The 21127-nt window shown below is 47.6% G+C and overlaps 2 protein-coding genes across 2 annotated transcripts; both read right to left on the bottom strand.

Annotated features, from left to right (window-relative positions):
- Nucleotides 1–680: 680 nt before the first annotated feature.
- LOC136424532 (uncharacterized) lies at nucleotides 681–16804 on the bottom strand. Its single transcript, XM_066413148.1, has 9 exons — nucleotides 16636–16804; nucleotides 14421–14516; nucleotides 13681–13881; nucleotides 13120–13251; nucleotides 6174–6328; nucleotides 5533–5691; nucleotides 3575–3628; nucleotides 3072–3271; nucleotides 681–2470 (listed from the first exon to the last, which is right to left on the bottom strand). Coding segments are annotated over exons 1-9 (1152 nt in total). The 5' UTR covers nucleotides 16790–16804; the 3' UTR covers nucleotides 681–2469.
- A 320-nt stretch (nucleotides 16805–17124) lies between these two features.
- On the bottom strand, nucleotides 17125–20932 carry LOC136424531 (mucin-5B-like). The gene is made up of 5 exons (XM_066413147.1): nucleotides 20917–20932; nucleotides 20299–20577; nucleotides 19391–19548; nucleotides 18018–18141; nucleotides 17125–17276 (listed from the first exon to the last, which is right to left on the bottom strand). The coding sequence occupies exons 1-5, from the start codon at nucleotides 20930–20932 to the stop codon at nucleotides 17131–17133; spliced, it is 723 nt and encodes a 240-aa protein (XP_066269244.1). The 3' UTR covers nucleotides 17125–17130.
- Nucleotides 20933–21127: the final 195 nt, after the last annotated feature.

Genomic DNA, 21127 nt, shown 5'->3' with positions numbered 1-21127 from the left:
CTTGTTTTCGTTTTTATTCTATTTTTATGTTCATTTATTTGCAAAAATGTTTGGAATCTATGTCTACTTTTTACTTATGTTTTTAACTCATTTAAGCTAATAGGAAATATGCAATTTGTTTTCTTTTACTCCAGTGAAATTAACAATGCCATCTGTTTGCATTGTTTCCTTAGTTTGTTAGTATGTTGGTTTTCCTTATATATTTATCTATCTATACTGATTAGCTTTTTGTTTGATCTTATATACTTCTGTATACATTATAAAATGATCAGCAATTATTATCACAATAAGTAACTAATCACCGTCAATGGGAATCCCTCGAAAAACCTTATAGATTTCCATTGCATGTTTCTCTTTACTCATTGTTGATTACATGTATTTTTTAATGTGCAAATAAATGTTAAACAAAATAATAAACAAAAGTAGACATCGCAAACAGTTAGGAAAACAAAACAAACATTCACAAGAGTTGGATTTTGACCATTTATTTCATACTTCTTGGTTACATATACCTGGGATTCGTAGCCTACATAAATCATATTCATAAGTGATTAAATATCAGTTTTAAAGCTGTAATTTCGCTTGCACTAGCATTCTCGATTTGTCAAGTAGTATATAGATGTTTGCCTAGAAGCATAGGATTGATTACGCATGCACCGGTGAATGAAAAAACAAGGGGACTGGGTGAAGCATATCTTTTATTCCCAGTTGGCTGGTGTTTTTAGGGGCTTATTCATTTTGCCTCCGAACTTTCACTTCGATATTGAGCAAATGGTTATAACTGGAGGTGTTGTATATTGGGAACCTTTCTCTTTTTTATTTTATTTATACGGTTCAATCGATTGGCATTGAAACATTCTCTCATCTGTTTCCCCAAAGACGAATGAAATATTATAATTTGATCAATTGATAACACTCCCAAAGTATCTTTATTCACAGTTCACCATAAGTTTTTCTATAATAACAGAGAAGAGAGGCATCTCTGAAATTCTGTAAAGCTCATAATGATCTTAGTTTTTGAGCACATGCATTTAATTAACTTAAAGAAATTGCCGAAAACTCCCAAATCGAACAATTTGTTCCTGAGTCCTCTCTCTCGCAGGATTTTTTAAGTCAACAAAATACGAATAGAGACGTCTATTTTCTGAAATATATTTGTTTAAAAGTGTATATATGATGATGTACGGTTTGTTTTTATCCTGTCACCACATGCATTAGAACTGACATCAAACAGACAAAAGTTCACTAGGCTTATGATTATAGAACTACTTTTGAGCACCCTATCATAAACTCGGCCCAGGTCGGTCAACTCACTTCAAAGGTAAAGAACACGTTTTTTGTCGTAACATTTTAGTGATTTCTTCAATACTTTATCATTAATGGAGACTTCTTTAACATTAATCAAAGTATTCTTGACCTTTGAATATGATATAACCATTAGCAGTTATAGATAAGACCTAGATCGCCACAATTGCCACCAAAAAGCCTTTCAAATTATTTTTCTTGTATCTTGAATAAGGTAGATTACTATTGGCATATTGCTGCTTGATATGATATATTGATATATTGATATATTCATCTTATCACCTTATCCCATCTTTTATCACCTTTATTATCAGCTTCATGGCTACTTTTTGTCAGCCACTATCAGCGTTATGTGCGGCTAAATTGACTCGTTCATCAATGCCAAAGCGTTTTACCTATTTGCAAGTCCATGTTGTGTATCCATGGGGTTTTAAAATCCCTGCAACACTATGCGCTACTTTTATGTCAAAGGTAAAGATGTGCTGGCATGTCCATAGATAAAGCCTTGTCCGATAATGCCTTGAATTTCCAATATTGATTGGCCCATAGTCCCGTTTTTTTTCCTTTCTAGTTATAAGTAAAAAGCAGTTTGATGTAGCATGATTTGTACCTATACCCTTTTCATCGTCGAAAGAAAGAAAATGTTGGCTACTTGTGCTTAATGACGTCATATGCTCAATTATTTGCTAAAAAGTCATCAATAATTATGATTGGAAGCCAAACAGTTTTTGGAACAGACAGACCTCCTTATATGGCTATGAATGGATGTTGTGTTCACCCCTTCTGAAATATAGCATTTCTTTCACGACATGGGAGGTCTCAGGGTAAGTCTTTTATAATGGATGAGAGGAAAAATTTCTGCATTCGCCACAGGTGAATCTTTTAGTTCAATTCGGGTCAAATTTTAAATTTCATCAGAAGGGGCAGTGTGCTAGCTAAGGGCGAAGCATCCGAAAATGTTGTAAACTAAGATCTCCAAGCAGATGTTGGGAGGAGGACACAACTTTTTCTGACTGTCCCTTATCTACCACCCTGTCATGGATAACGAGACAGTTAGAAAACGTTCAGATCCATCCTCCACACATCTGCTTGGATATTCTAGTATCCATCTGTCAGTAGCGTTTGACGTCATCAGGGGTTCCACGTCAGAGAGGTGGTCTTCAATCTGCCGAGAGGACAGAAATAAAACTCGATTAGTAAAACAGCCTGCCATTGGTTAGATTGATCATAGGATTTTGACTACCGCATTGTCTTAAACCATGTGAGCAAAATGTATCTAGATTATCAGAAAAGTACACAGGCAACTTCTCCTGGCATATTTTGCATTCTAAAACAGAAGAAGGGTTTCTCTATTGCGTAAGGTTGATGAAGGTGCCCTTCTAATGCTAGGGTCACATTTCAAATCCGGGGCCCGGCCGGGCAGTCTTTGATATAAAAGACAACAAAAACACAAAACGTACCCAAAATTATTTAAGAGCATAGCTTGTGCAAATTTATTTACATACACTTTGATTTTTTGTTTCCTAAAACAGCCCGGTCGGGTCCCGGTTAGGAAATGTGACCCTAGCATTATGAGTGACTTGATACTCACGAGGTGGGCATCAGCAAAGATGGGAAGATGATATAAGAAAATGGACAGGCATGACACCAAGTAAAACATTAAGAAGAACAGAAAACTGAGGATAAAACGTGTTGCCAGATCGTCTGTGGTGCCCCAGCAGTCAAGTAGTTAGGCTAAGGGACAGATGAGACGGCATGACACCCACCAGATTCCGCAGAGGTCCCGCGCGATGCGGGCGGCCAGTTTGCAGGCCGGCCCTCCACTGCCGAACACGCGGTCCGCGCCGCCGGCGATGGCCTCCAGGGCGGCCATGTTCTGCAGGAACGGGAGTCCGGTGCTCACTCCGTACACGTCGATTCCTGAGGCCCGGGCCACGTCAGCCTGGGCGGCGGAGTCATCATCCGACTGTAGGAAACGGCATGTGTTTGTTTAGGCATGAAAACTTCTTAATCTATGCAAAGGATGCTAGAGAAGCGAACCGACTGACGAGATGGAGGAAGAGCATGTATTCGAGGAGAGAGCAGAATAATTTCAATACAACTGAAAATTGGAGTTTTTACCATAAACGGACTGAAAACGTGATTAAACATATATGAGGGAGGAGACCTAGGTGGTTAACGGAGCCGTGAGAAGCATAGTTATCTAGTGGAAAATAACACCCTCTTCTGGAGTTTTGGACTCCTTTAAAATAAGAACAGTTTTACTTACGCGTCCGTCCGTCATCACCACCGCTGCATGGGGGAACCCGTCACGGAAATCAGACTGGGGAAAACACAAAAAACGGTCAAACAGATTTTCACAGTTCTCATAATACACTTCGAATTCAGGAAACACTGCTGTGATAGTGTTTGTCAATAGCCTTGCCCATGATTCGCGCACAGGCAAGGTCGATATAACGTAACATAACCAATTTACGTCCGATTTATTCAAAACGTATTTATCTTAAAACCGCACGGACAGAGCCAAATGTTAAACCCATGGTCAGAAATATCAGCTCTTCTAAAAAGAAAATGCATGGTCTGTAAGTTTTTCTCCGCCTATTTAACGCCGTGCGAGCATGTATTTATACTTAGGTATATGATGAAGAATTGTGCTAGGGTACCCCATTATCGTCCACCTCGGTCTTTTCCCTTCTAGCGCTATGCTGGAAAAACACAGACCAGAAAAAAATGCACAGTAACTGTCCAAAGTTGTCTGCAGACAAATGATTATGAAATCACTATGTCTGTCCGGCCACTTGCTTAACGCGATGAAAAAAACAATGTTTATTTGTAAATTCCCCCCACATGCGCGGCACGTTGCGTTCACGTGGTAAACGCATGGCCATTATGTTTTGCTGTGCAAAAATGAAAGAGATAGCTAAGGATCATACTTATGATGTTCTTTATTGCTCATGAGAACAGGCTTTGGCATAATACACCATGACATGTGGACATGAGCCAAACCGGACGTAAATAGGTTCTGCACGTAAATAGGTCATGTTACGTTAGCATATAGAAATACATAACTGCGGAAACACAGGGGAACACTTGCTTGTTTGAGTACCTGTTATCATTTTAATACAATAGAGTGACGAGAAATCTCCCCTTCACTTTTTGTCACTGTATTCAACAAACGACGGACAAACAAACCAACAAACAGGCAGTCAGTCAGACTGTAAACAAAATCTTGGTTCGCAGAGGTAGAAGGCGTCTGCCTGTCACCAGCGCTGGAAAGACTGTCGCTGTATGACCAGCGCGCTCACGTGCGCCAGAAGCATGCTGAGATATGGGGAATGCACATGGCTCTCTATACATGGGCTTGAACCCCGCTGATGCGCACGCGCACATAAAGCTTTGTGAAAGTGAATTTTAAACTTTTAGGGAGCAGAAGCAAAGTTGCCCCAAAATGATTGGATCCCAACTGGATAAAGGGCTCCGCCGAGTGGTCGACGGACTATCTTTTTGCTCTTTCGGGCGTGACCCTTTCGTGGCCCCGTTGGACACCCTGCGGCTGTTGGGCTCCTTTGGGGACCCTAAATCATTTTATTCCGAACTTATAATCAACGCGGGAACCGGTAACAAATAGCCGCCGTGAGCTAATCGTACGAACCCCCCGGTACCCAGCAGTCCATCGAGACAACTTGTGGCTTCGGGGACTAGGCCAAAGTTCACCATTACAGTCATGCGCAGAGGGTCCATTTTAATGCCAGACAGAAACCGCATGTATATGCTATTTAAAAGTAGCTGTAGGAGGCCTCTTTGTTGGAAATGTTGGTGTTTTTGAGGTGGAATTGACAGGTAAGGGTTGTGGCTATTTCATTTAGTTAGAAAAACAGGGTTTTAACCGTGTTTAAAGTGTCCGGTACACTTTGAAATAGGTGTAGTTTGGATGTGATCAGGTCTTGTCAAGGGGGTCAAAGGTCATCTCTCCATGTTTTGATAGAATTTCACCACTTTGCGCCGGTGGAAAATCGGCGAAACTCAGTAGATTGACACTTTAGAGGTCAGACTACGCTGCCAATGTGAGTTTTCCATGATCTAAATTTCAGGTAGGTGACTTTTGACAGCCCTTTCTTTACATGTCTACCATTGCAAGTCTAGGGGCTAGGAATTGGTGGACTTCAGCCACTACACAACCTACGGGCATCGTCGCCATTTGGACCGTAGCATTAGTGGTGATCATACCGTTTCGGCCATGAAGCTGATTGCATGCCCGGTCCGACTCCCGCCGCGCCGCGTGTACATCAGGCAGTTCACTCTGTCCATGACGGTCGAGTCGTCCGGGGGGTAGGTGCACAGCGGCAGGTACGCGGTCGGCACGCAGTCGTACGTGATGATTCCGATCTACGGAACAGTTTGGACAAGAATCATGTTCTTTTGAATAGCGGGTATTTTCAGGTGAACGAGCTTGCCTAGGTATTCATTGTACGCAATTATGGTTGGATTCTGACTCCTCCTCCCCAGAACAACTCATGCTTCAGCTTGACAATCATCACGCACTTCTTTCCTCTAAACTAACTTAAAATTCAGTGTCAATGCATTTATCTGGAATACACGAACACATGTATAACTCACCTGGGCATCCACACACATCTATGTCTCACCAGAGCGTAAACACACACACACACACACACACACATACATACACACACACACAAACACACACACACACACACACACACACACACACACACACACACACACACACACACACACACACACCTATGGCTCACCAGGGCGCCCACGCACAGCTCTATGACTCACCTGGGCGTCAACACACAAACCTATGACTCACCTGAGCGCCAACACACAAACCTATGACTCACCTGGGCATCCACGCACAGCTCTATGAAACAGAGGATGAGGTCGATGATGAAGCGTTTGAGGCTGAAGAAGCCGGGTTCCGTCAGGCTGGAGGAGAGATCCACCACCAGCACCAGGTCTATGGAGCAGACCCACTCTTTCGGCTCCGGGGGAGGCACTGGAAAATGTTCATGTCAGAATCATGTGTGTGATAAAGATGCCTTATCTTATCATATCTTATCATATAATATCTTTTCACATCATATTATATTGTATCATATCATATCATATCAACCAAAACATCCCCAATGCATCACGCGCAATGCATAGTTTCCATCAATTACTAAGGTTAAATCCTGCGCTGCGCTGAAGTCCACTGCAGTTTCTTATGAAGTTCCAGGCTCATAGAAGGAATTAATTACGTGGTTGATCAGATTGAAATGTGCCATACAGCAGAGTTTGCAGCATTAGTTAAGACCGCAGGTACAGACCATACAGCAGAGTTTGCAGCATTAGTTAAGACCCCTAGGTACAGACCATACAGCAGAGTTTGCAGCATTAGTTAAGACCCCTAGGTACAGACCATACAGCAGAGTTTGCAGCATTAGTTAAGACCCCTAGGTACAGACCATACAGCAGAGTTTGCAGCATTAGTTAAGACCGCAGGTACAGACCATACAGCAGAGTTTGCACCATTAGTTAAGACCCCTAGGCACATACCATACAGCAGAGTTTGCAGCATTAGTTAAGACCCCAAGGTACAGACCATACAGCAGAGTTTGCAGCATTAGTTAAGACCCCTAGGTACAGACCATACAACAGAGTTTGCAGCATTAGTTAAGACCCCTAGGTACAGACCATACAGCAGAGTTTGCAGCATTAGTTAAGACCCCTAGGTACAGACCATACAGCAGAGTTTGCAGCATTAGATAAGACCCCTAGGTAGAGACCATACAGCAGAGTTTGCAGCATTAGTTAAGACCCCTAGGTACAGACCATACAGCAGAGTTTGCAGCATTAGTTAAGACCCCAAGGTACAGACCATACAGCAGAGTTTGCAGCATTAGATAAGACCCCTAGGTACAGACCATACAGCAGAGTTTGCAGCATTAGTTAAGACCCCTAGGTACAGACCATACAGCAGAGTTTGCAGCATTATTTAAGACCCCAAGGTACAGACCATACAGCAGAGTTTGCAGCATTAGTTAAGACCGCAGGTACAGACCATACAGCAGAGTTTGCAGCATTAGTTAAGACCCCTAGGTACAGACCATACAGCAGAGTTTGCAGCATTAGTTAAGACCCTAGGTACAGACCATACAGCAGAGTTTGCAGCATTAGTTAAGACCCCTGGGTACAGACCATACAGCAGAGTTTGCAGCATTAGTTAAGACCCCTAGGTACAGACCATACAGCAGAGTTTGCAGCATTAGTTAAGACCCCAAGGTACAGACCATACAGCAGAGTTTGCAGCATTAGTTAAGACCGCAGGTACAGACCATACAGCAGAGTTTGCAGCATCAGTTAAGACCCCTAGGTACAGACCATACAGCAGAGTTTGCAGCATTAGTTAAGACCCCTAGGTACAGACCATACAGCAGAGTTTGCAGCATTAGTTAAGACCGCAGGTACAGACCATACAGCAGAGTTTGCAGCATCAGTTAAGACCCCTAGGTACAGACCATACAGCAGAGTTTGCAGCATTAGTTAAGACCCCTAGGTACAGACCATACAGCAGAGTTTGCACCATTAGTTAAGACCGCAGGTACAGACCATACAGCAGAGTTTGCACCATTTGATAAGACCTCTAGGTACAGACCATACAGCAGAGTTTGCAGCATTAGATAAGACCCCTAGGTACAGACCATACAGCAGAGTTTGCAGCATTAGTTAAGACCCCTAGGTACAGACCATACAGCAGAGTTTGCACCATTAGATAAGCCCCCAAGGTACAGACCATACAGCAGAGTTTGCAGCATTAGTTAAGACCCCTAGGTACAGACCATACAGCAGAGTTTGCACCATTAGATAAGCCCCCTAGGTACAGACCATACAGCAGAGTTTGCAGCATTAGTTAAGACCGCAGGTACAGACCATACAGCATACTTTGCAGCATTAGTTAAGACCCCTAGGTACAGACCATACAGCAGAGTTTGCAGCATTAGTGAAGACCGCAGGTACAGACCATACAGCAGAGTTTGCACCATTAGTTAAGACCCCTAGGTACAGACCATACAGCAGAGTTTGCAGCATTAGTTAAGACCGCAGGTACAGACCATACAGCAGAGTTTGCACCATTAGATAAGACCCCAAGGTACAGACCATACAGCAGAGTTTGCAGCATTAGTTAAGACCCCTAGGTACAGACCATACAGCAGAGTTTGCAGCATTAGTTAAGACCCCTAGGTACAGACCATACAGCAGAGTTTGCAGCATTAGTTAAGACCGCAGGTACAGACCATACAGCAGAGTTTGCAGCATTAGTTAAGACCCCTAGGTACAGACCATACAGCAGAGTTTGCAGCATTAGTTAAGACCCTAGGTACAGACCATACAGCAGAGTTTGCAGCATTAGTTAAGACCCCTGGGTACAGACCATACAGCAGAGTTTGCAGCATTAGTTAAGACCGCAGGTACAGACCATACAGCAGAGTTTGCAGCATTAGTTAAGACCCCTAGGTACAGACCATACAGCAGAGTTTGCAGCATTAGTTAAGACCGCAGGTACAGACCATACAGCAGAGTTTGCAGCATTAGTTAAGACCCCTAGGTACAGACCATACAGCAGAGTTTGCAGCATTAGTTAAGACCGCAGGTACAGACCATACAGCAGAGTTTGCAGCATTAGTTAAGACCCCTAGGTACAGACCATACAGCAGAGTTTGCAGCATTAGTTAAGACCCCAAGGTACAGACCATACAGCAGAGTTTGCAGCATTAGTTAAGACCGCAGGTACAGACCATACAGCAGAGTTTGCAGCATTAGTTAAGACCCCTAGGTACAGACCATACAGCAGAGTTTGCAGCATTAGTTAAGACCGCAGGTACAGACCATACAGCAGAGTTTGCAGCATTAGTTAAGACCGCAGGTGCAGACCATACAGCAGAGTGTGCAGCATTAGTTAAGACCCCTAGGTACAGACCATACAGCAGAGTTTGCAGCATTAGTTAAGACCCCTAGGTACAGACCATACAGCAGAGTTTGCAGCATTAGTTAAGACCCCTAGGTACAGACCATACAGCAGAGTTTGCAGCATTAGTTAAGACCCCTAGGTACAGACCATACAGCAGAGTTTGCAGCATTAGTTAAGACCCCTAGGTACAGACCATACAGCAGAGTTTGCAGCATTAGTTAAGACCCCTAGGTACAGACCATACAGCAGAGTTTGCAGCATTAGTTAAGACCCCTAGGTACAGACCATACAGCAGAGTTTGCAGCATTAGTTAAGACCGCAGGTACAGACCATACAGCAGAGTTTGCACCATTAGATAAGACCCCAAGGTACAGACCATGGAGCAGAGTTTGCAGCATTAGTTAAGACCCCTAGGTACAGACCATACAGCAGAGTTTGCAGCATTAGTTAAGACCCCTAGGTACAGACCATACAGCAGAGTTTGCAGCATTAGTTAAGACCGCAGGTACAGACCATACAGCAGAGTTTGCAGCATTAGTTAAGACCCCTAGGTACAGACCATACAGCAGAGTTTGCAGCATTAGTTAAGACCCCTAGGTACAGACCATACAGCAGAGTTTGCAGCATTAGTTAAGACCCCTGGGTACAGACCATACAGCAGAGTTTGCAGCATTAGTTAAGACCGCAGGTACAGACCATACAGCAGAGTTTGCAGCATTAGTTAAGACCCCTAGGTACAGACCATACAGCAGAGTTTGCAGCATTAGTTAAGACCGCAGGTACAGACCATACAGCAGAGTTTGCAGCATTAGTTAAGACCCCTAGGTACAGACCATACAGCAGAGTTTGCAGCATTAGTTAAGACCCCAAGGTACAGACCATACAGCAGAGTTTGCAGCATTAGTTAAGACCGCAGGTACAGACCATACAGCAGAGTTTGCAGCATTAGTTAAGACCCCTAGGTACAGACCATACAGCAGAGTTTGCAGCATTAGTTAAGACCGCAGGTACAGACCATACAGCAGAGTTTGCAGCATTAGTTAAGACCGCAGGTGCAGACCATACAGCAGAGTGTGCAGCATTAGTTAAGACCCCTAGGTACAGACCATACAGCAGAGTTTGCAGCATTAGTTAAGACCCCTAGGTACAGACCATACAGCAGAGTTTGCAGCATTAGTTAAGACCCCTAGGTACAGACCATACAGCAGAGTTTGCAGCATTAGTTAAGACCCCTAGGTACAGACCATACAGCAGAGTTTGCAGCATTAGTTAAGACCGAAGGTACAGACCATACAGCAGAGTTTGCACCATTAGATAAGACCCCAAGGTACAGACCATACAGCAGAGTTTGCAGCATTAGTTAAGACCCCTAGGTACAGACCATACAGCAGAGTTTGCAGCATTAGTTAAGACCCCTAGGTACAGACCATACAGCAGAGTTTGCAGCATTAGTTAAGACCGCAGGTACAGACCATACAGCAGAGTTTGCAGCATTAGTTAAGACCCCTAGGTACAGACCATACAGCAGAGTTTGCAGCATTAGTTAAGACCCCAAGGTACAGACCATACAGCAGAGTTTGCAGCATTAGTTAAGACCGCAGGTACAGACCATACAGCAGAGTTTGCAGCATTAGTTAAGACCCCTAGGTACAGACCATACAGCAGAGTTTGCAGCATTAGCTAAGACCCCTAGGTACAGACCATACAGCAGAGTTTGCAGCATTAGTTAAGACCCCTAGGTACAGACCATACAGCAGAGTTTGCAGCATTAGTTAAGACCCCTAGGTACAGACCATACAGCAGAGTTTGCAGCATTAGTTAAGACTCCTGGGTACAGACCATACAGCAGAGTTTGCAGCATTAGTTAAGACCGCAGGTACAGACCATACAGCAGAGTTTGCAGCATTAGTTAAGACCCCTAGGTACAGACCATACAGCAGAGTTTGCAGCATTAGTTAAGACCGCAGATACAGACCATACAGCAGAGTTTGCATCATTAGCTAAGACCCCTAGGTACAGACCATACAGCAGAGTTTGCAGCATTAGCTAAGACCCCTAGGTACAGACCATACAGCAGAGTTTGCAGCATTAGTTAAGACCGCAGGTACAGACCATACAGCAGAGTTTGCACCATTAGATAAGACCCCTAGGTACAGACCATACAGCAGAGTTTGCACCATAAGTTAAGACCCTAGGTACAGACCATACAGCAGAGTTTGCACCATTAGTTAAGACCCCTAGGTACAGACCATACAGCAGAGTTTGCAGCATTAGTTAAGACCGCAGGTACAGACCATACAGCAGAGTTTGCAGCATTAGATAAGACCCCAAGGTACAGACCATACAGCAGAGTTTGCAGCATTAGTTAAGACCCCTAGGAACAGACCATACAGCAGAGTTTGCAGCATTAGTTAAGACCGCAGGTACAGACCATACAGCAGAGTTTGCAGCATTAGTTAAGACCCCTAGGTACAGACCATACAGCAGAGTTTGCAGCATTAGCTAAGACCCCTAGGTACAGACCATACAGCAGAGTTTGCAGCATTAGTTAAGACCCCTAGGTACAGACCATACAGCAGAGTTTGCAGCATTAGTTAAGACCCCTAGGTACTAGGTACAGACCATACAGCAGAGTTTGCAGCATTTGTTAAGACCCCTAGGTACAGACCATACAGCAGAGTTTGCAGCATTAGTTAAGACCGCAGATACAGACCATACAGCAGAGTTTGCAGCATTAGTTAAGACCCCTAGGTACAGACCATACAGCAGAGTTTGCAGCATTAGTTAAGACCCCTAGGTACAGACCATACAGCAGAGTTTGCAGCATTAGTTAAGACCCCTAGGTACAGACCATACAGCAGAGTTTGCAGCATTAGTTAAGACCGCAGGTACAGACCATACAGCAGATTTTGCAGCATTAGTTAAGACCCCTAGGAACAGACCATACAGCAGAGTTTGCAGCATTAGTTAAGACCGCAGGTACAGACCATACAGCAGAGTTTGCAGCATTAGTTAAGACCGCAGGTACAGACCATACAGCAGAGTTTGCAGCATTAGTTAAGACCCCTAGGTACAGACCATACAGCAGAGTTTGCAGCATTAGTTAAGACCCCTAGGTACAGACCATACAGCAGAGTTTGCAGCATTAGTTAAGACCCCTAGGTACAGACCATACAGCAGAGTTTGCAGCATTAGCTAAGACCCCTAGGTACAGACCATACAGCAGAGTTTGCAGCATTAGTTAAGACCCATAGGTACAGACCATACAGCAGAGTTTGCACCATTAGATAAAACCCTAGGTACAGACCATACAGCAGAGTTTGCAGCATTAGTTAAGATCCCTAGATACAGACCATACAGCAGAGTTTGCAGCATTAGTTAAGACCCCTAGGTACAGACCATACAGCAGAGTTTGCAGCATTAGTTAAGACCCCAAGATACAGACCATACAGCAGAGTTTGCAGCATTAGTTAAGACCCCTAGGTACAGACCATACAGCAGAGTTTGCACCATTAGTTAAGACCGCAGGTACAGACCATACAGCAGAGTTTGCAGCATTAGTTAAGACCCCTAGGTACAGACCATACAGCAGAGTTTGCACCATTAGATAAGACCCCAAGGTACAGACCATACAGCAGAGTTTGCAGCATTAGTTAAGACCGCAGGTACAGACCATACAGCAGAGTTTGCAGCATTAGTTAAGACCCCTAGGCACATACCATACAGCAGAGGTTGCAGCATTAGTTAAGACCCCTAGGTACAGACCATACAGCAGAGTTTGCACCATTAGATAAGCCCCCAGGTAACTATGACATGTGGGAGTGTAAGCATGTTACCTTCCTGCGGGCAGCAGACGGCCCAGCGGTCGGCGGGCTCGATCTCGCAGTAGTAACCTGCAGGGCACCTCTCGCCGCCCCTTCCGCAGAACCATCCGGGCAGGAAAGGGTCTCCGGACGGACAGTATGGGTCTGTGGAGACGACAAAAAGGTAAACATTGCGTTACACGGTCTTAAGTGTTTCAGCCACGGATAAGGAATGAAGGGTCTGTGGAGAGTAAGATAGGTAATATCTGCTTCTTTATGTCTCCAGGGTCCCGGCCACTGGTTCGGGTTTCCAGAATGCCAGTAAAATTCTGTAGAGGCGACAAAAACAGGCAAATTTTACTTCTCAATGTCTTATGGATCCAGCTCCAAGGAACGGTTCTCCGGAGCCACAGGAAGGATCTGAGGGGAAGACATAAGCAGGTAAACTTTATTCTAGTCATGTGATGCTTACATTTTCATCTCAATGGTGTGCAGAGGATTTATGAGATCGGTAACTGATAAAGTCAGTAGACAGATACTTGAACATTTTGTAGGGGCAGTAAATTGCTGTGGCTCAGATAAAACGGTGCCTACCGGGGCAGCAGAAGCGAACCTCGTAGTCCATACAGCGCCCGTCCCTCTGCTGCTGGTTCCTGCAGGCGAACCCGTTTGCCGTGTCGTAGTAGACGAAGGTTTCCCCGGTGAGAGAGGCCTCCTGCTGCGTGGCGATGACGCGGGCGTGCACGTCGGTGGGCATGGGGCAGATCTGACCGGGGTACTCCGGGCGGAGGCCGACTGAAACAGCACGGAAACAAACATTCAAGCATTATTTCTGGAACGCGTATAAATCCATTACATATACAGGTTGTGCGGGGTAATCCGGGCGAAAGCCGGCTAGAACAACACAAATTCAAATCGTCAGAGACGGGGGGCGCCATAGACGTTCTGCGACTTAAGTTCCCCTGTCACGTGTTCTATCTGCATATGGTGAAGTCACAGAGGCAGTGGTTTAAGAGAATAGGGAGATTATTAAGGATATCTATATGTTGAAGAAAAGACAACTGTAAAACCGGAAACAGCGGGTTTATCGGATCCTACGGAAAGACACTCTTTACGTACCCGTATAAGAGGTGCTGGAGGAGGCAGGACTGGTGCACAGGGAAGAACATAAGCGGACCCTTAGAAAAGAACTTTGCTACAGTCTTGAGTCAGATTACAGACGTGACCAGTGTGATCGAGACTGTCGTTTGCACAATCATAGAACTGTTTAGCCATGAGGTCCATTGGTGCGTAAAGATGGAAAATACACCACCTTTAAGCATACTTATACCAACCTGGGTTCCCGTTGACCATGCCGTAGAGGTTCTCCCAGTCCCCAGTCCCACTCGGGTTGTCCCGGTCGAACCAGGGAGTCCAGTGGATACATGTAGCTGAAAAACATTTAACGGTTCTCAGTGGCAAAACTCAACGCAGGATCCGGTAACAAATAGGTGCCTTGAGCTAATCGTGCGAGCACCGAGGGGTACCCTTCCACATTTGCGTCTTCGGGGCCCGTCCGGGACTACACCCCCTACGGGGCCCGTCCGGGACTACACCCCCTGCGGGCACCGGTGCAAACGAGCCCGAGGCATCAGTAGTGACCGACAGGCTACTCACGGGGCCCCGTCCGGGACTACACCCCCTACGGGCACCGGTGCAAACGAGCCCGAGGCATCAGTAGTGACCGACAGGCTACTCACGGGGCCCGTCCGGGACTACACCCCCTACGGGCACCGGTGCAAACGAGCCCGTAGCATCAGTAGTGACAGGCAGGCTACTCACGGGGCCCCGTCCGGGACTACACCCCCTACGGGCACCGGTGCAAACGAGCCCGAGGCATCAGTAGTGACCGACAGGCTACTCACGGGGCCCGTCCGGGACTACACCCCCTACGGGCACCGGTGCAAACGGGTCCGTAGCATCAGTAGTGACCTGACAGGCTACTCACGGGGCCCCGTCCGGGACTACACCCCCCTACGGGCACCGGTGCAAACGGGCCCGTAGCATCAGTAGTGACCGACAGGCTACTCACGGGGCCCGTCCGGGACTACACCCCCTACGGGCACCGGTGCAAACGGGCCCGTAGCATCAGTAGTGACCGACAGGCTACTCACGGGGCCCGTCCGGGACTACACCCCCTACGGGCACCGGTGCAAACTGACCCGTAGCATCAGTAGTGACCAACAGGCTACTCACGGGGCCCGTCCGGGACTACACCCCCTACGGGCACCGGTGCAAACGGGCCCGTAGCATCAGTAGTGACCGACAGGCTACTCACGGGGCCCGTCCGGGACTACACCCCCCTACGGGCACCGGTGCAAACGGGCCCGTAGCATCAGTAGTGACCGACAGGCTACTCACGGGGCCCGTCCGGGACTACACCCCCCTACGGGCACCGGTGCAAACGGGCCCGTAGCATCAGTAGTGACCGACAGGCTACTCACGGGGCCCGTCCGGGACTACACCCCCTACGGGCACCGGTGCAAACGAGCCCGCAGTATCAGTAGTGACCGACAGGCTACTCACGGGGCCCGTCCGGGACTACATCCCCTACGGGCACCGGTGCAAACGGGCCCGAGGCATCAGTAGTGACCGACAGGCTACTCACGGGGCCCGTCCGGGACTACACCCCCCTACGGGCACCGGTGCAAATGGGCCCGTAGCATCAGTAGTGACCGACAGGCTACTCACGGGACCCGTACGGGACTACCCCCCTACGGGCACCGGTGCAAACGGGCCCGTAGCATCAGTAGTGACCGACAGGCTACTCACGGGGCCCGTCCGGGACTACACCCCCTACGGGCACCGGTGCAAACGAGCCCGTAGCACCAGTAGTGACTGACAGGCTACTCACGGGGCCCGTCCGGGACTACATCCCCTACGGGCACCGGTGCAAACGAGCCCGTAGCATCAGTAGTGACCGACAGGCTACTCACGGGGCCCGTCCGGGACTACGCCCCCTACGGGCACCGGTGCAAACGAGCCCGTAGCATCAGTAGTGACCGACAGGCTACTCACGGGGCCCGTCCGGGACTACGCCCCCTACGGGCACCGGTGCAAACGGGCCCGAGGCATCAGTAGTGACCGACAGGCTACTCACGGGGCCCGTCCGGGACTACACCCCCTACGGGCACCGGTGCAAATGGGCCCGTAGCATCAGTAGTGACCGACAGGCTACTCACTGGACCCGTCCGGGACTACGCCCCCTACGGGCATGCATATACCGAGCCCGTAGCACCAGTAGTGACCGACAGGCTACTCACGGGGCCCGTCCGGGACTACATCCCCTACGGGCACCGGTGCAAACGGGCCCGTAGCATCAGTAGTGACCGACAGGCTACTCACGGGGCCCGTCCGGGACTACACCCCCCTACGGGCACCGGTGCAAACGGGCCCGTAGCATCAGTAGTGACCGACAGGCTACTCACGGGGCCCGTCCGGGACTACACCCCCTACGGGCACCGGTGCAAACGGGCCCGTAGCATCAGTAGTGACCGACAGGCTACTCACGCGGACAGCAGAAGCGGACTTCATAGTTCAGACACGTGTTGTCCGGCTGGTCGTCCATCCTACAGACGAAGCCGGTAGTGACGTCATAGAAAGCAAAAGTCTCCCCCGTCATGAACGCGGCCTGCCCGTTGGCGAGGACCCGGACCTGTGGCATCGTGTGGTGTAGTGGTTAGAATACGCCAGAAATAGGTACTCAAGCAACTGGATAAAGTTTTGAAACAATCAGACGTTTCAGACAGCATCCGCTGTCTTTCGTCAGTGACTAAGGATAGGACTAGAAAACCAGGTTTTATACCAAAACTCTGAATGGATATGTTAATGAAGTGAAGACAATTTCAAATGGTTCAATAGAATAGCAAGTCAAGACAAGGTTGTGTGCTAATAATTTGATTAGCTCCTGTTGTTCGTCGCGGATGCTGTCTGAAACGTCTGACTGTTAAAACAAATATCCAGTTGCTTGAGTAACTATGGCCAAGTCATTCCCCACCCAATCAATCAGCAAACAAACAAACATACCTGTATGTCGGTAGGCGCTTGGCAGATCTGCCCCGGGTTCTCGGGACGGAGGTGAGACAGAACCTCCCAGTCCCCGGTTCCCCCCGGGAGGTCGCGACTGAACCAGGGAGTCCAACGGGGGCAAGCTGGGACGCGGAAACAAGAAGGGGGGAATATTAGATCTTCCTCGTACATAACCATGTACGGTTAAACCTCCCGACGGTTCTGGAGACCGGCAGCTACCTCTCTCTGTACAAAGAAAACTTAAACTGTGGTTCTGTAGTCTCCAGCTGGTAACAACACGTACCTTCTTCATGTCTGTAATAATATTTAGGTCACAATTGGGAAAAGGGGCCCTGCCGGCCAGTTCACAGGCTGTTTTTTTTTTCACTTTCAGTGACCACTACGTTGACCCGCGGCGAATTTTTGGGGACCTTGGAAGTTTTTAACACAGAGTCAAAATCAACGCGGGCCCCGTAACAAATGGACGCCATGAGCTAATCGGGAGAACACCGAGAGGTGCATATCCGGTGCCCGGCAGTCCACCGGGACAACTGTGTGTCTTCGGGGCCCGTCCGGGAACACACCCCCTACGGGCACCGGTGTAAATGTAATGTTAGGGTCACATTTCCTAACCGGGGCCCGGCCGGGCTGTTTGCGGAAACAAAAAATCAAAGTGTATGTCCATAGACTTGCACAAGCTATGCTTAGATAATTTTGGGTACGTTTTGTTTTTTGTCGTCTTTTATATGATACTTTTCTTTCCCAAAGACTGCCCGGCCGGGCCCCGGACTGGAAATTTGAACCTAGCATAACTGGAGCTACATTACCGGAATCATTACAGGCTTGAGTTGCAGAAGGTAGTGATAATAAGAAGTGGTACTTACGCGGGCAGCAGAAGCGGACTTCATACTCCAGGCACATATCGTCGTCCTGGTCCGCGTTGACGCAGGCGAAGCCGGTGGTCGTGTCGTAGTGGAGGATAACTTCTCCTGCCAGCGACGCCTCAACCTGCGGATGGTGATGAATGAATGGTTCATTGCAGATATATTTATTTCGATTTACCACATTTGTGGAAGGATTGACATAACAGGTGACTATCACCTTTTCAAGATGTCATCCCAGACCAGACTGTAAGATTTGGACCATCGCACACCTGGGCATGCCCCTACTCTTTTTCGAAAGGTGTGGTGGGTTCTTTAACGTGCGCGGAGTGTGTTCTCTCCCAAAACACGGGACCTCCATTGAACGTCCTATCCAAGGGACGTCATTAACCCTAGATGAGCTAGGTACTCATTTACACCTGAGTGAAGTGAGGAAAGTCGTGTTAAGTGCCTTCCCTAAGGGCACAACGTCGGGGCGCAGGTCCGGACATGTCTCTGGGCACAACCCGAGATTAGATCCCGGGTCCCATTGTTTGACAGCCGCGCGCTCAACACTTGCGTCACACGACGCCACATATAGGCCCGGTTCACACACGTTTCCAAGTACCCTCGGAGCACACTTGGAGCGTGTGTAAACCCATGGTCTTGGCTGAACCGCGGATTGTTTTCAAAATGTGTTCTAAAATGCTAAATAACATCATTCTTATCATATATCATTAACACGGTAATGACACTATGAGTTTTGGAGCTGGCATTGATAAAATCTCAAAATTACAATTACAGCATGGCATGTTGCGATAAGTTAAAATCCTGGTAAAATAAAACAATACGAACATTCTTATGAACTTTAACAAGGAATGATAGCTGTAGATTATTCGATCATGCCTTTAATATAATACATTGGGGAGTTAGGCACCTGTGTGTTGATGACGCGCTATGTAAGGTAAGGGAGAGTTAGGCACCTGTGTGCTGATGACGCGCTATGTAAGGTAAGGGAGAGTTAGGCACCTGTGTGTTGATGACGCGCTATGTAAGGTAAGGGAGAGTTAGGCACCTGTGTGCTGATGACGCGCTATGTAAGGTATGGGCGAGTTAGGCACCTGTGTGTTGATGACGCGCTATGTAAGGTAAGGGAGAGTTAGGCACCAGTGTGTTGATGACGCGCTATGTAAGGTAAGGGCGAGTTAGGCACCTGTGTGTTGATGACGCGCTATGTAAGGTAAGGGCGAGTTAGGCACCAGTGTGTTGATGACGTGCTATGTAAGGTATGGGCGAGTTAGGCACCTGTGTGTTGATGACGCGCTATGTAAGGTACGGGGGAGTTAGGCACATGTGTGTTGATGACGCGCTATGTAAGGTAAGGGGGAGTTAGACACCTGTGTGCTGATGACGCGCGCGTGCACGGCTGAAGGGTTGAAGCAGATCCTCCCGGGGTTCTCCTTGCGCAGGGAGGTCAGAGTTTCCCAGTCGCCGGTGGCAGAAGGGTTGTCGCGGTCGAACCACGGCGTCCAGGTCCCGTCTCCGCAGTCTGGGACTGCAAAACAAGTCAAACATGAGCTAGGGTTAAACAAGATGGCCAAATATACCTCCTTGGGTTAAAGAAGGACACAGTCTAAAACTGTACGAAAAGTCGGACGTGAGTTGCGGTCAAACCACTGCGTCCAGGTCCCGTCTTCGCAGTCTGCAACTACAAAAAAGTAAAACATTAGCTACGGTAAAACTAGGACAGTCTGGAAGTGCATACAAGTCACCCATGAGTCATAGTTATTTAAAACATGTAAAGCAAAGTCACGACTAAGTTACGGCGAGCTAGGGCGTCCAGGTCCCGTCTCCGCCGTCTGGGACTGCAAAACAAGTCAGACATGGATGAGTCAAAGTCACCCAGAACTGTACCGCAAAGTCACGAGTAAGTTACGGCCGAACCAGTCCAGAAACCGCCGGTGAGAGTCGCAGTCAAACTGAACTCCTCCGGATAGGCTGGACCTGTTGGCATTCTATACATGAATCATGGTTAAGCCACAACCCCCGGATGGACAGTTCGGAACTGTATCAGGTCACTCATGAGTCATAGTAAGACAGGGGCGTCCTGTCCCATCAGGGGAAGTCAAATATGAGTCACTGTCAAACCCGGGCAGCCTAAAGCTGTAGGAAAAGTCGAAAATGAGTCTTGGTTGAGCCAGCTGAGCGTCCAGGACGCCAGGTGGGCACTCGGGCACTGTAAACAAGTAACTCATGAGTCATGGTCGAACTAGATTCTGTGGAAATTAGAAAAAATTGTACATACCGACATCCGAGCAGCAGAAGCGGACTTCATAGTCCAGACACGCGTTGTCCGTCTGGTCCTCATTCTTGCAGACGAATCCGGTTGTGACGTCGTTGAACGCGAAGAGTTCCCCCGTCGCCATCGCATCCTGCCCCGTGCCGATGACGCGGGCTTCGATGGCCGAGGGCTTCTTGCAAATCTGCCCGGCGTTGCCCTGCTGGAGGTCGGACAGCGTTTCCCAGTCGCCGGTCCCCGATGGGTTGTCGCGATCAAACCAGTTCGTCCAGCTGTTGCACTTAACTGAGGATTTGAAACAAGTTTCATTTTAAGGTTACATTAAATCAGAGTCCAATCAGATGCAGCAGTCGTGGCGGTTTCTAGGGTATCTAGAGGCGAGTCGTACGTTTCCTGGAGGACCGAGGCTTTTAGAGATACCCGGCTACCAGTTGGGTGTATGCAAAATGCCACAAATCACACACGCAGAAACACGTAAAAAACACCGCTAAAAACGCCAAAAACAACCCCGAGTGCTGCATCTGCTGCCGGTGCTCCATTGTCTAGTAAGTTGCTAAACGCACCACTGGCATGTATTGAAGTCTTATCAGGATTCTAATGCTTATCTGTACAAAGGAAGTATACAGATATAGACGTTCATTTGTAAAAGCGTCTTTACGATACTTTGATTGCAGCAACGCTGCCACGCGTCTTTACGATGACTCAGTAATTGTTAATTAAAATAGCTACTTGAGAACGTGTGCAAGCGTGATTTTGTATGAAAATCCACGGTGGAAAATCAAGGGTCTGAGGGCTTGATTTTACGCGGTAGAAGATGATAAAACATAGACAAGCA

The sequence above is a fragment of the Branchiostoma lanceolatum genome, chromosome 18 (assembly GCF_035083965.1).
Source record: "Branchiostoma lanceolatum isolate klBraLanc5 chromosome 18, klBraLanc5.hap2, whole genome shotgun sequence".
Taxonomy (NCBI): Eukaryota; Metazoa; Chordata; class Leptocardii; order Amphioxiformes; family Branchiostomatidae; genus Branchiostoma; species Branchiostoma lanceolatum.
Note: the sequence above shows the minus strand (reverse complement) of the source record. Positions and strands in the feature narration are given on the sequence as shown.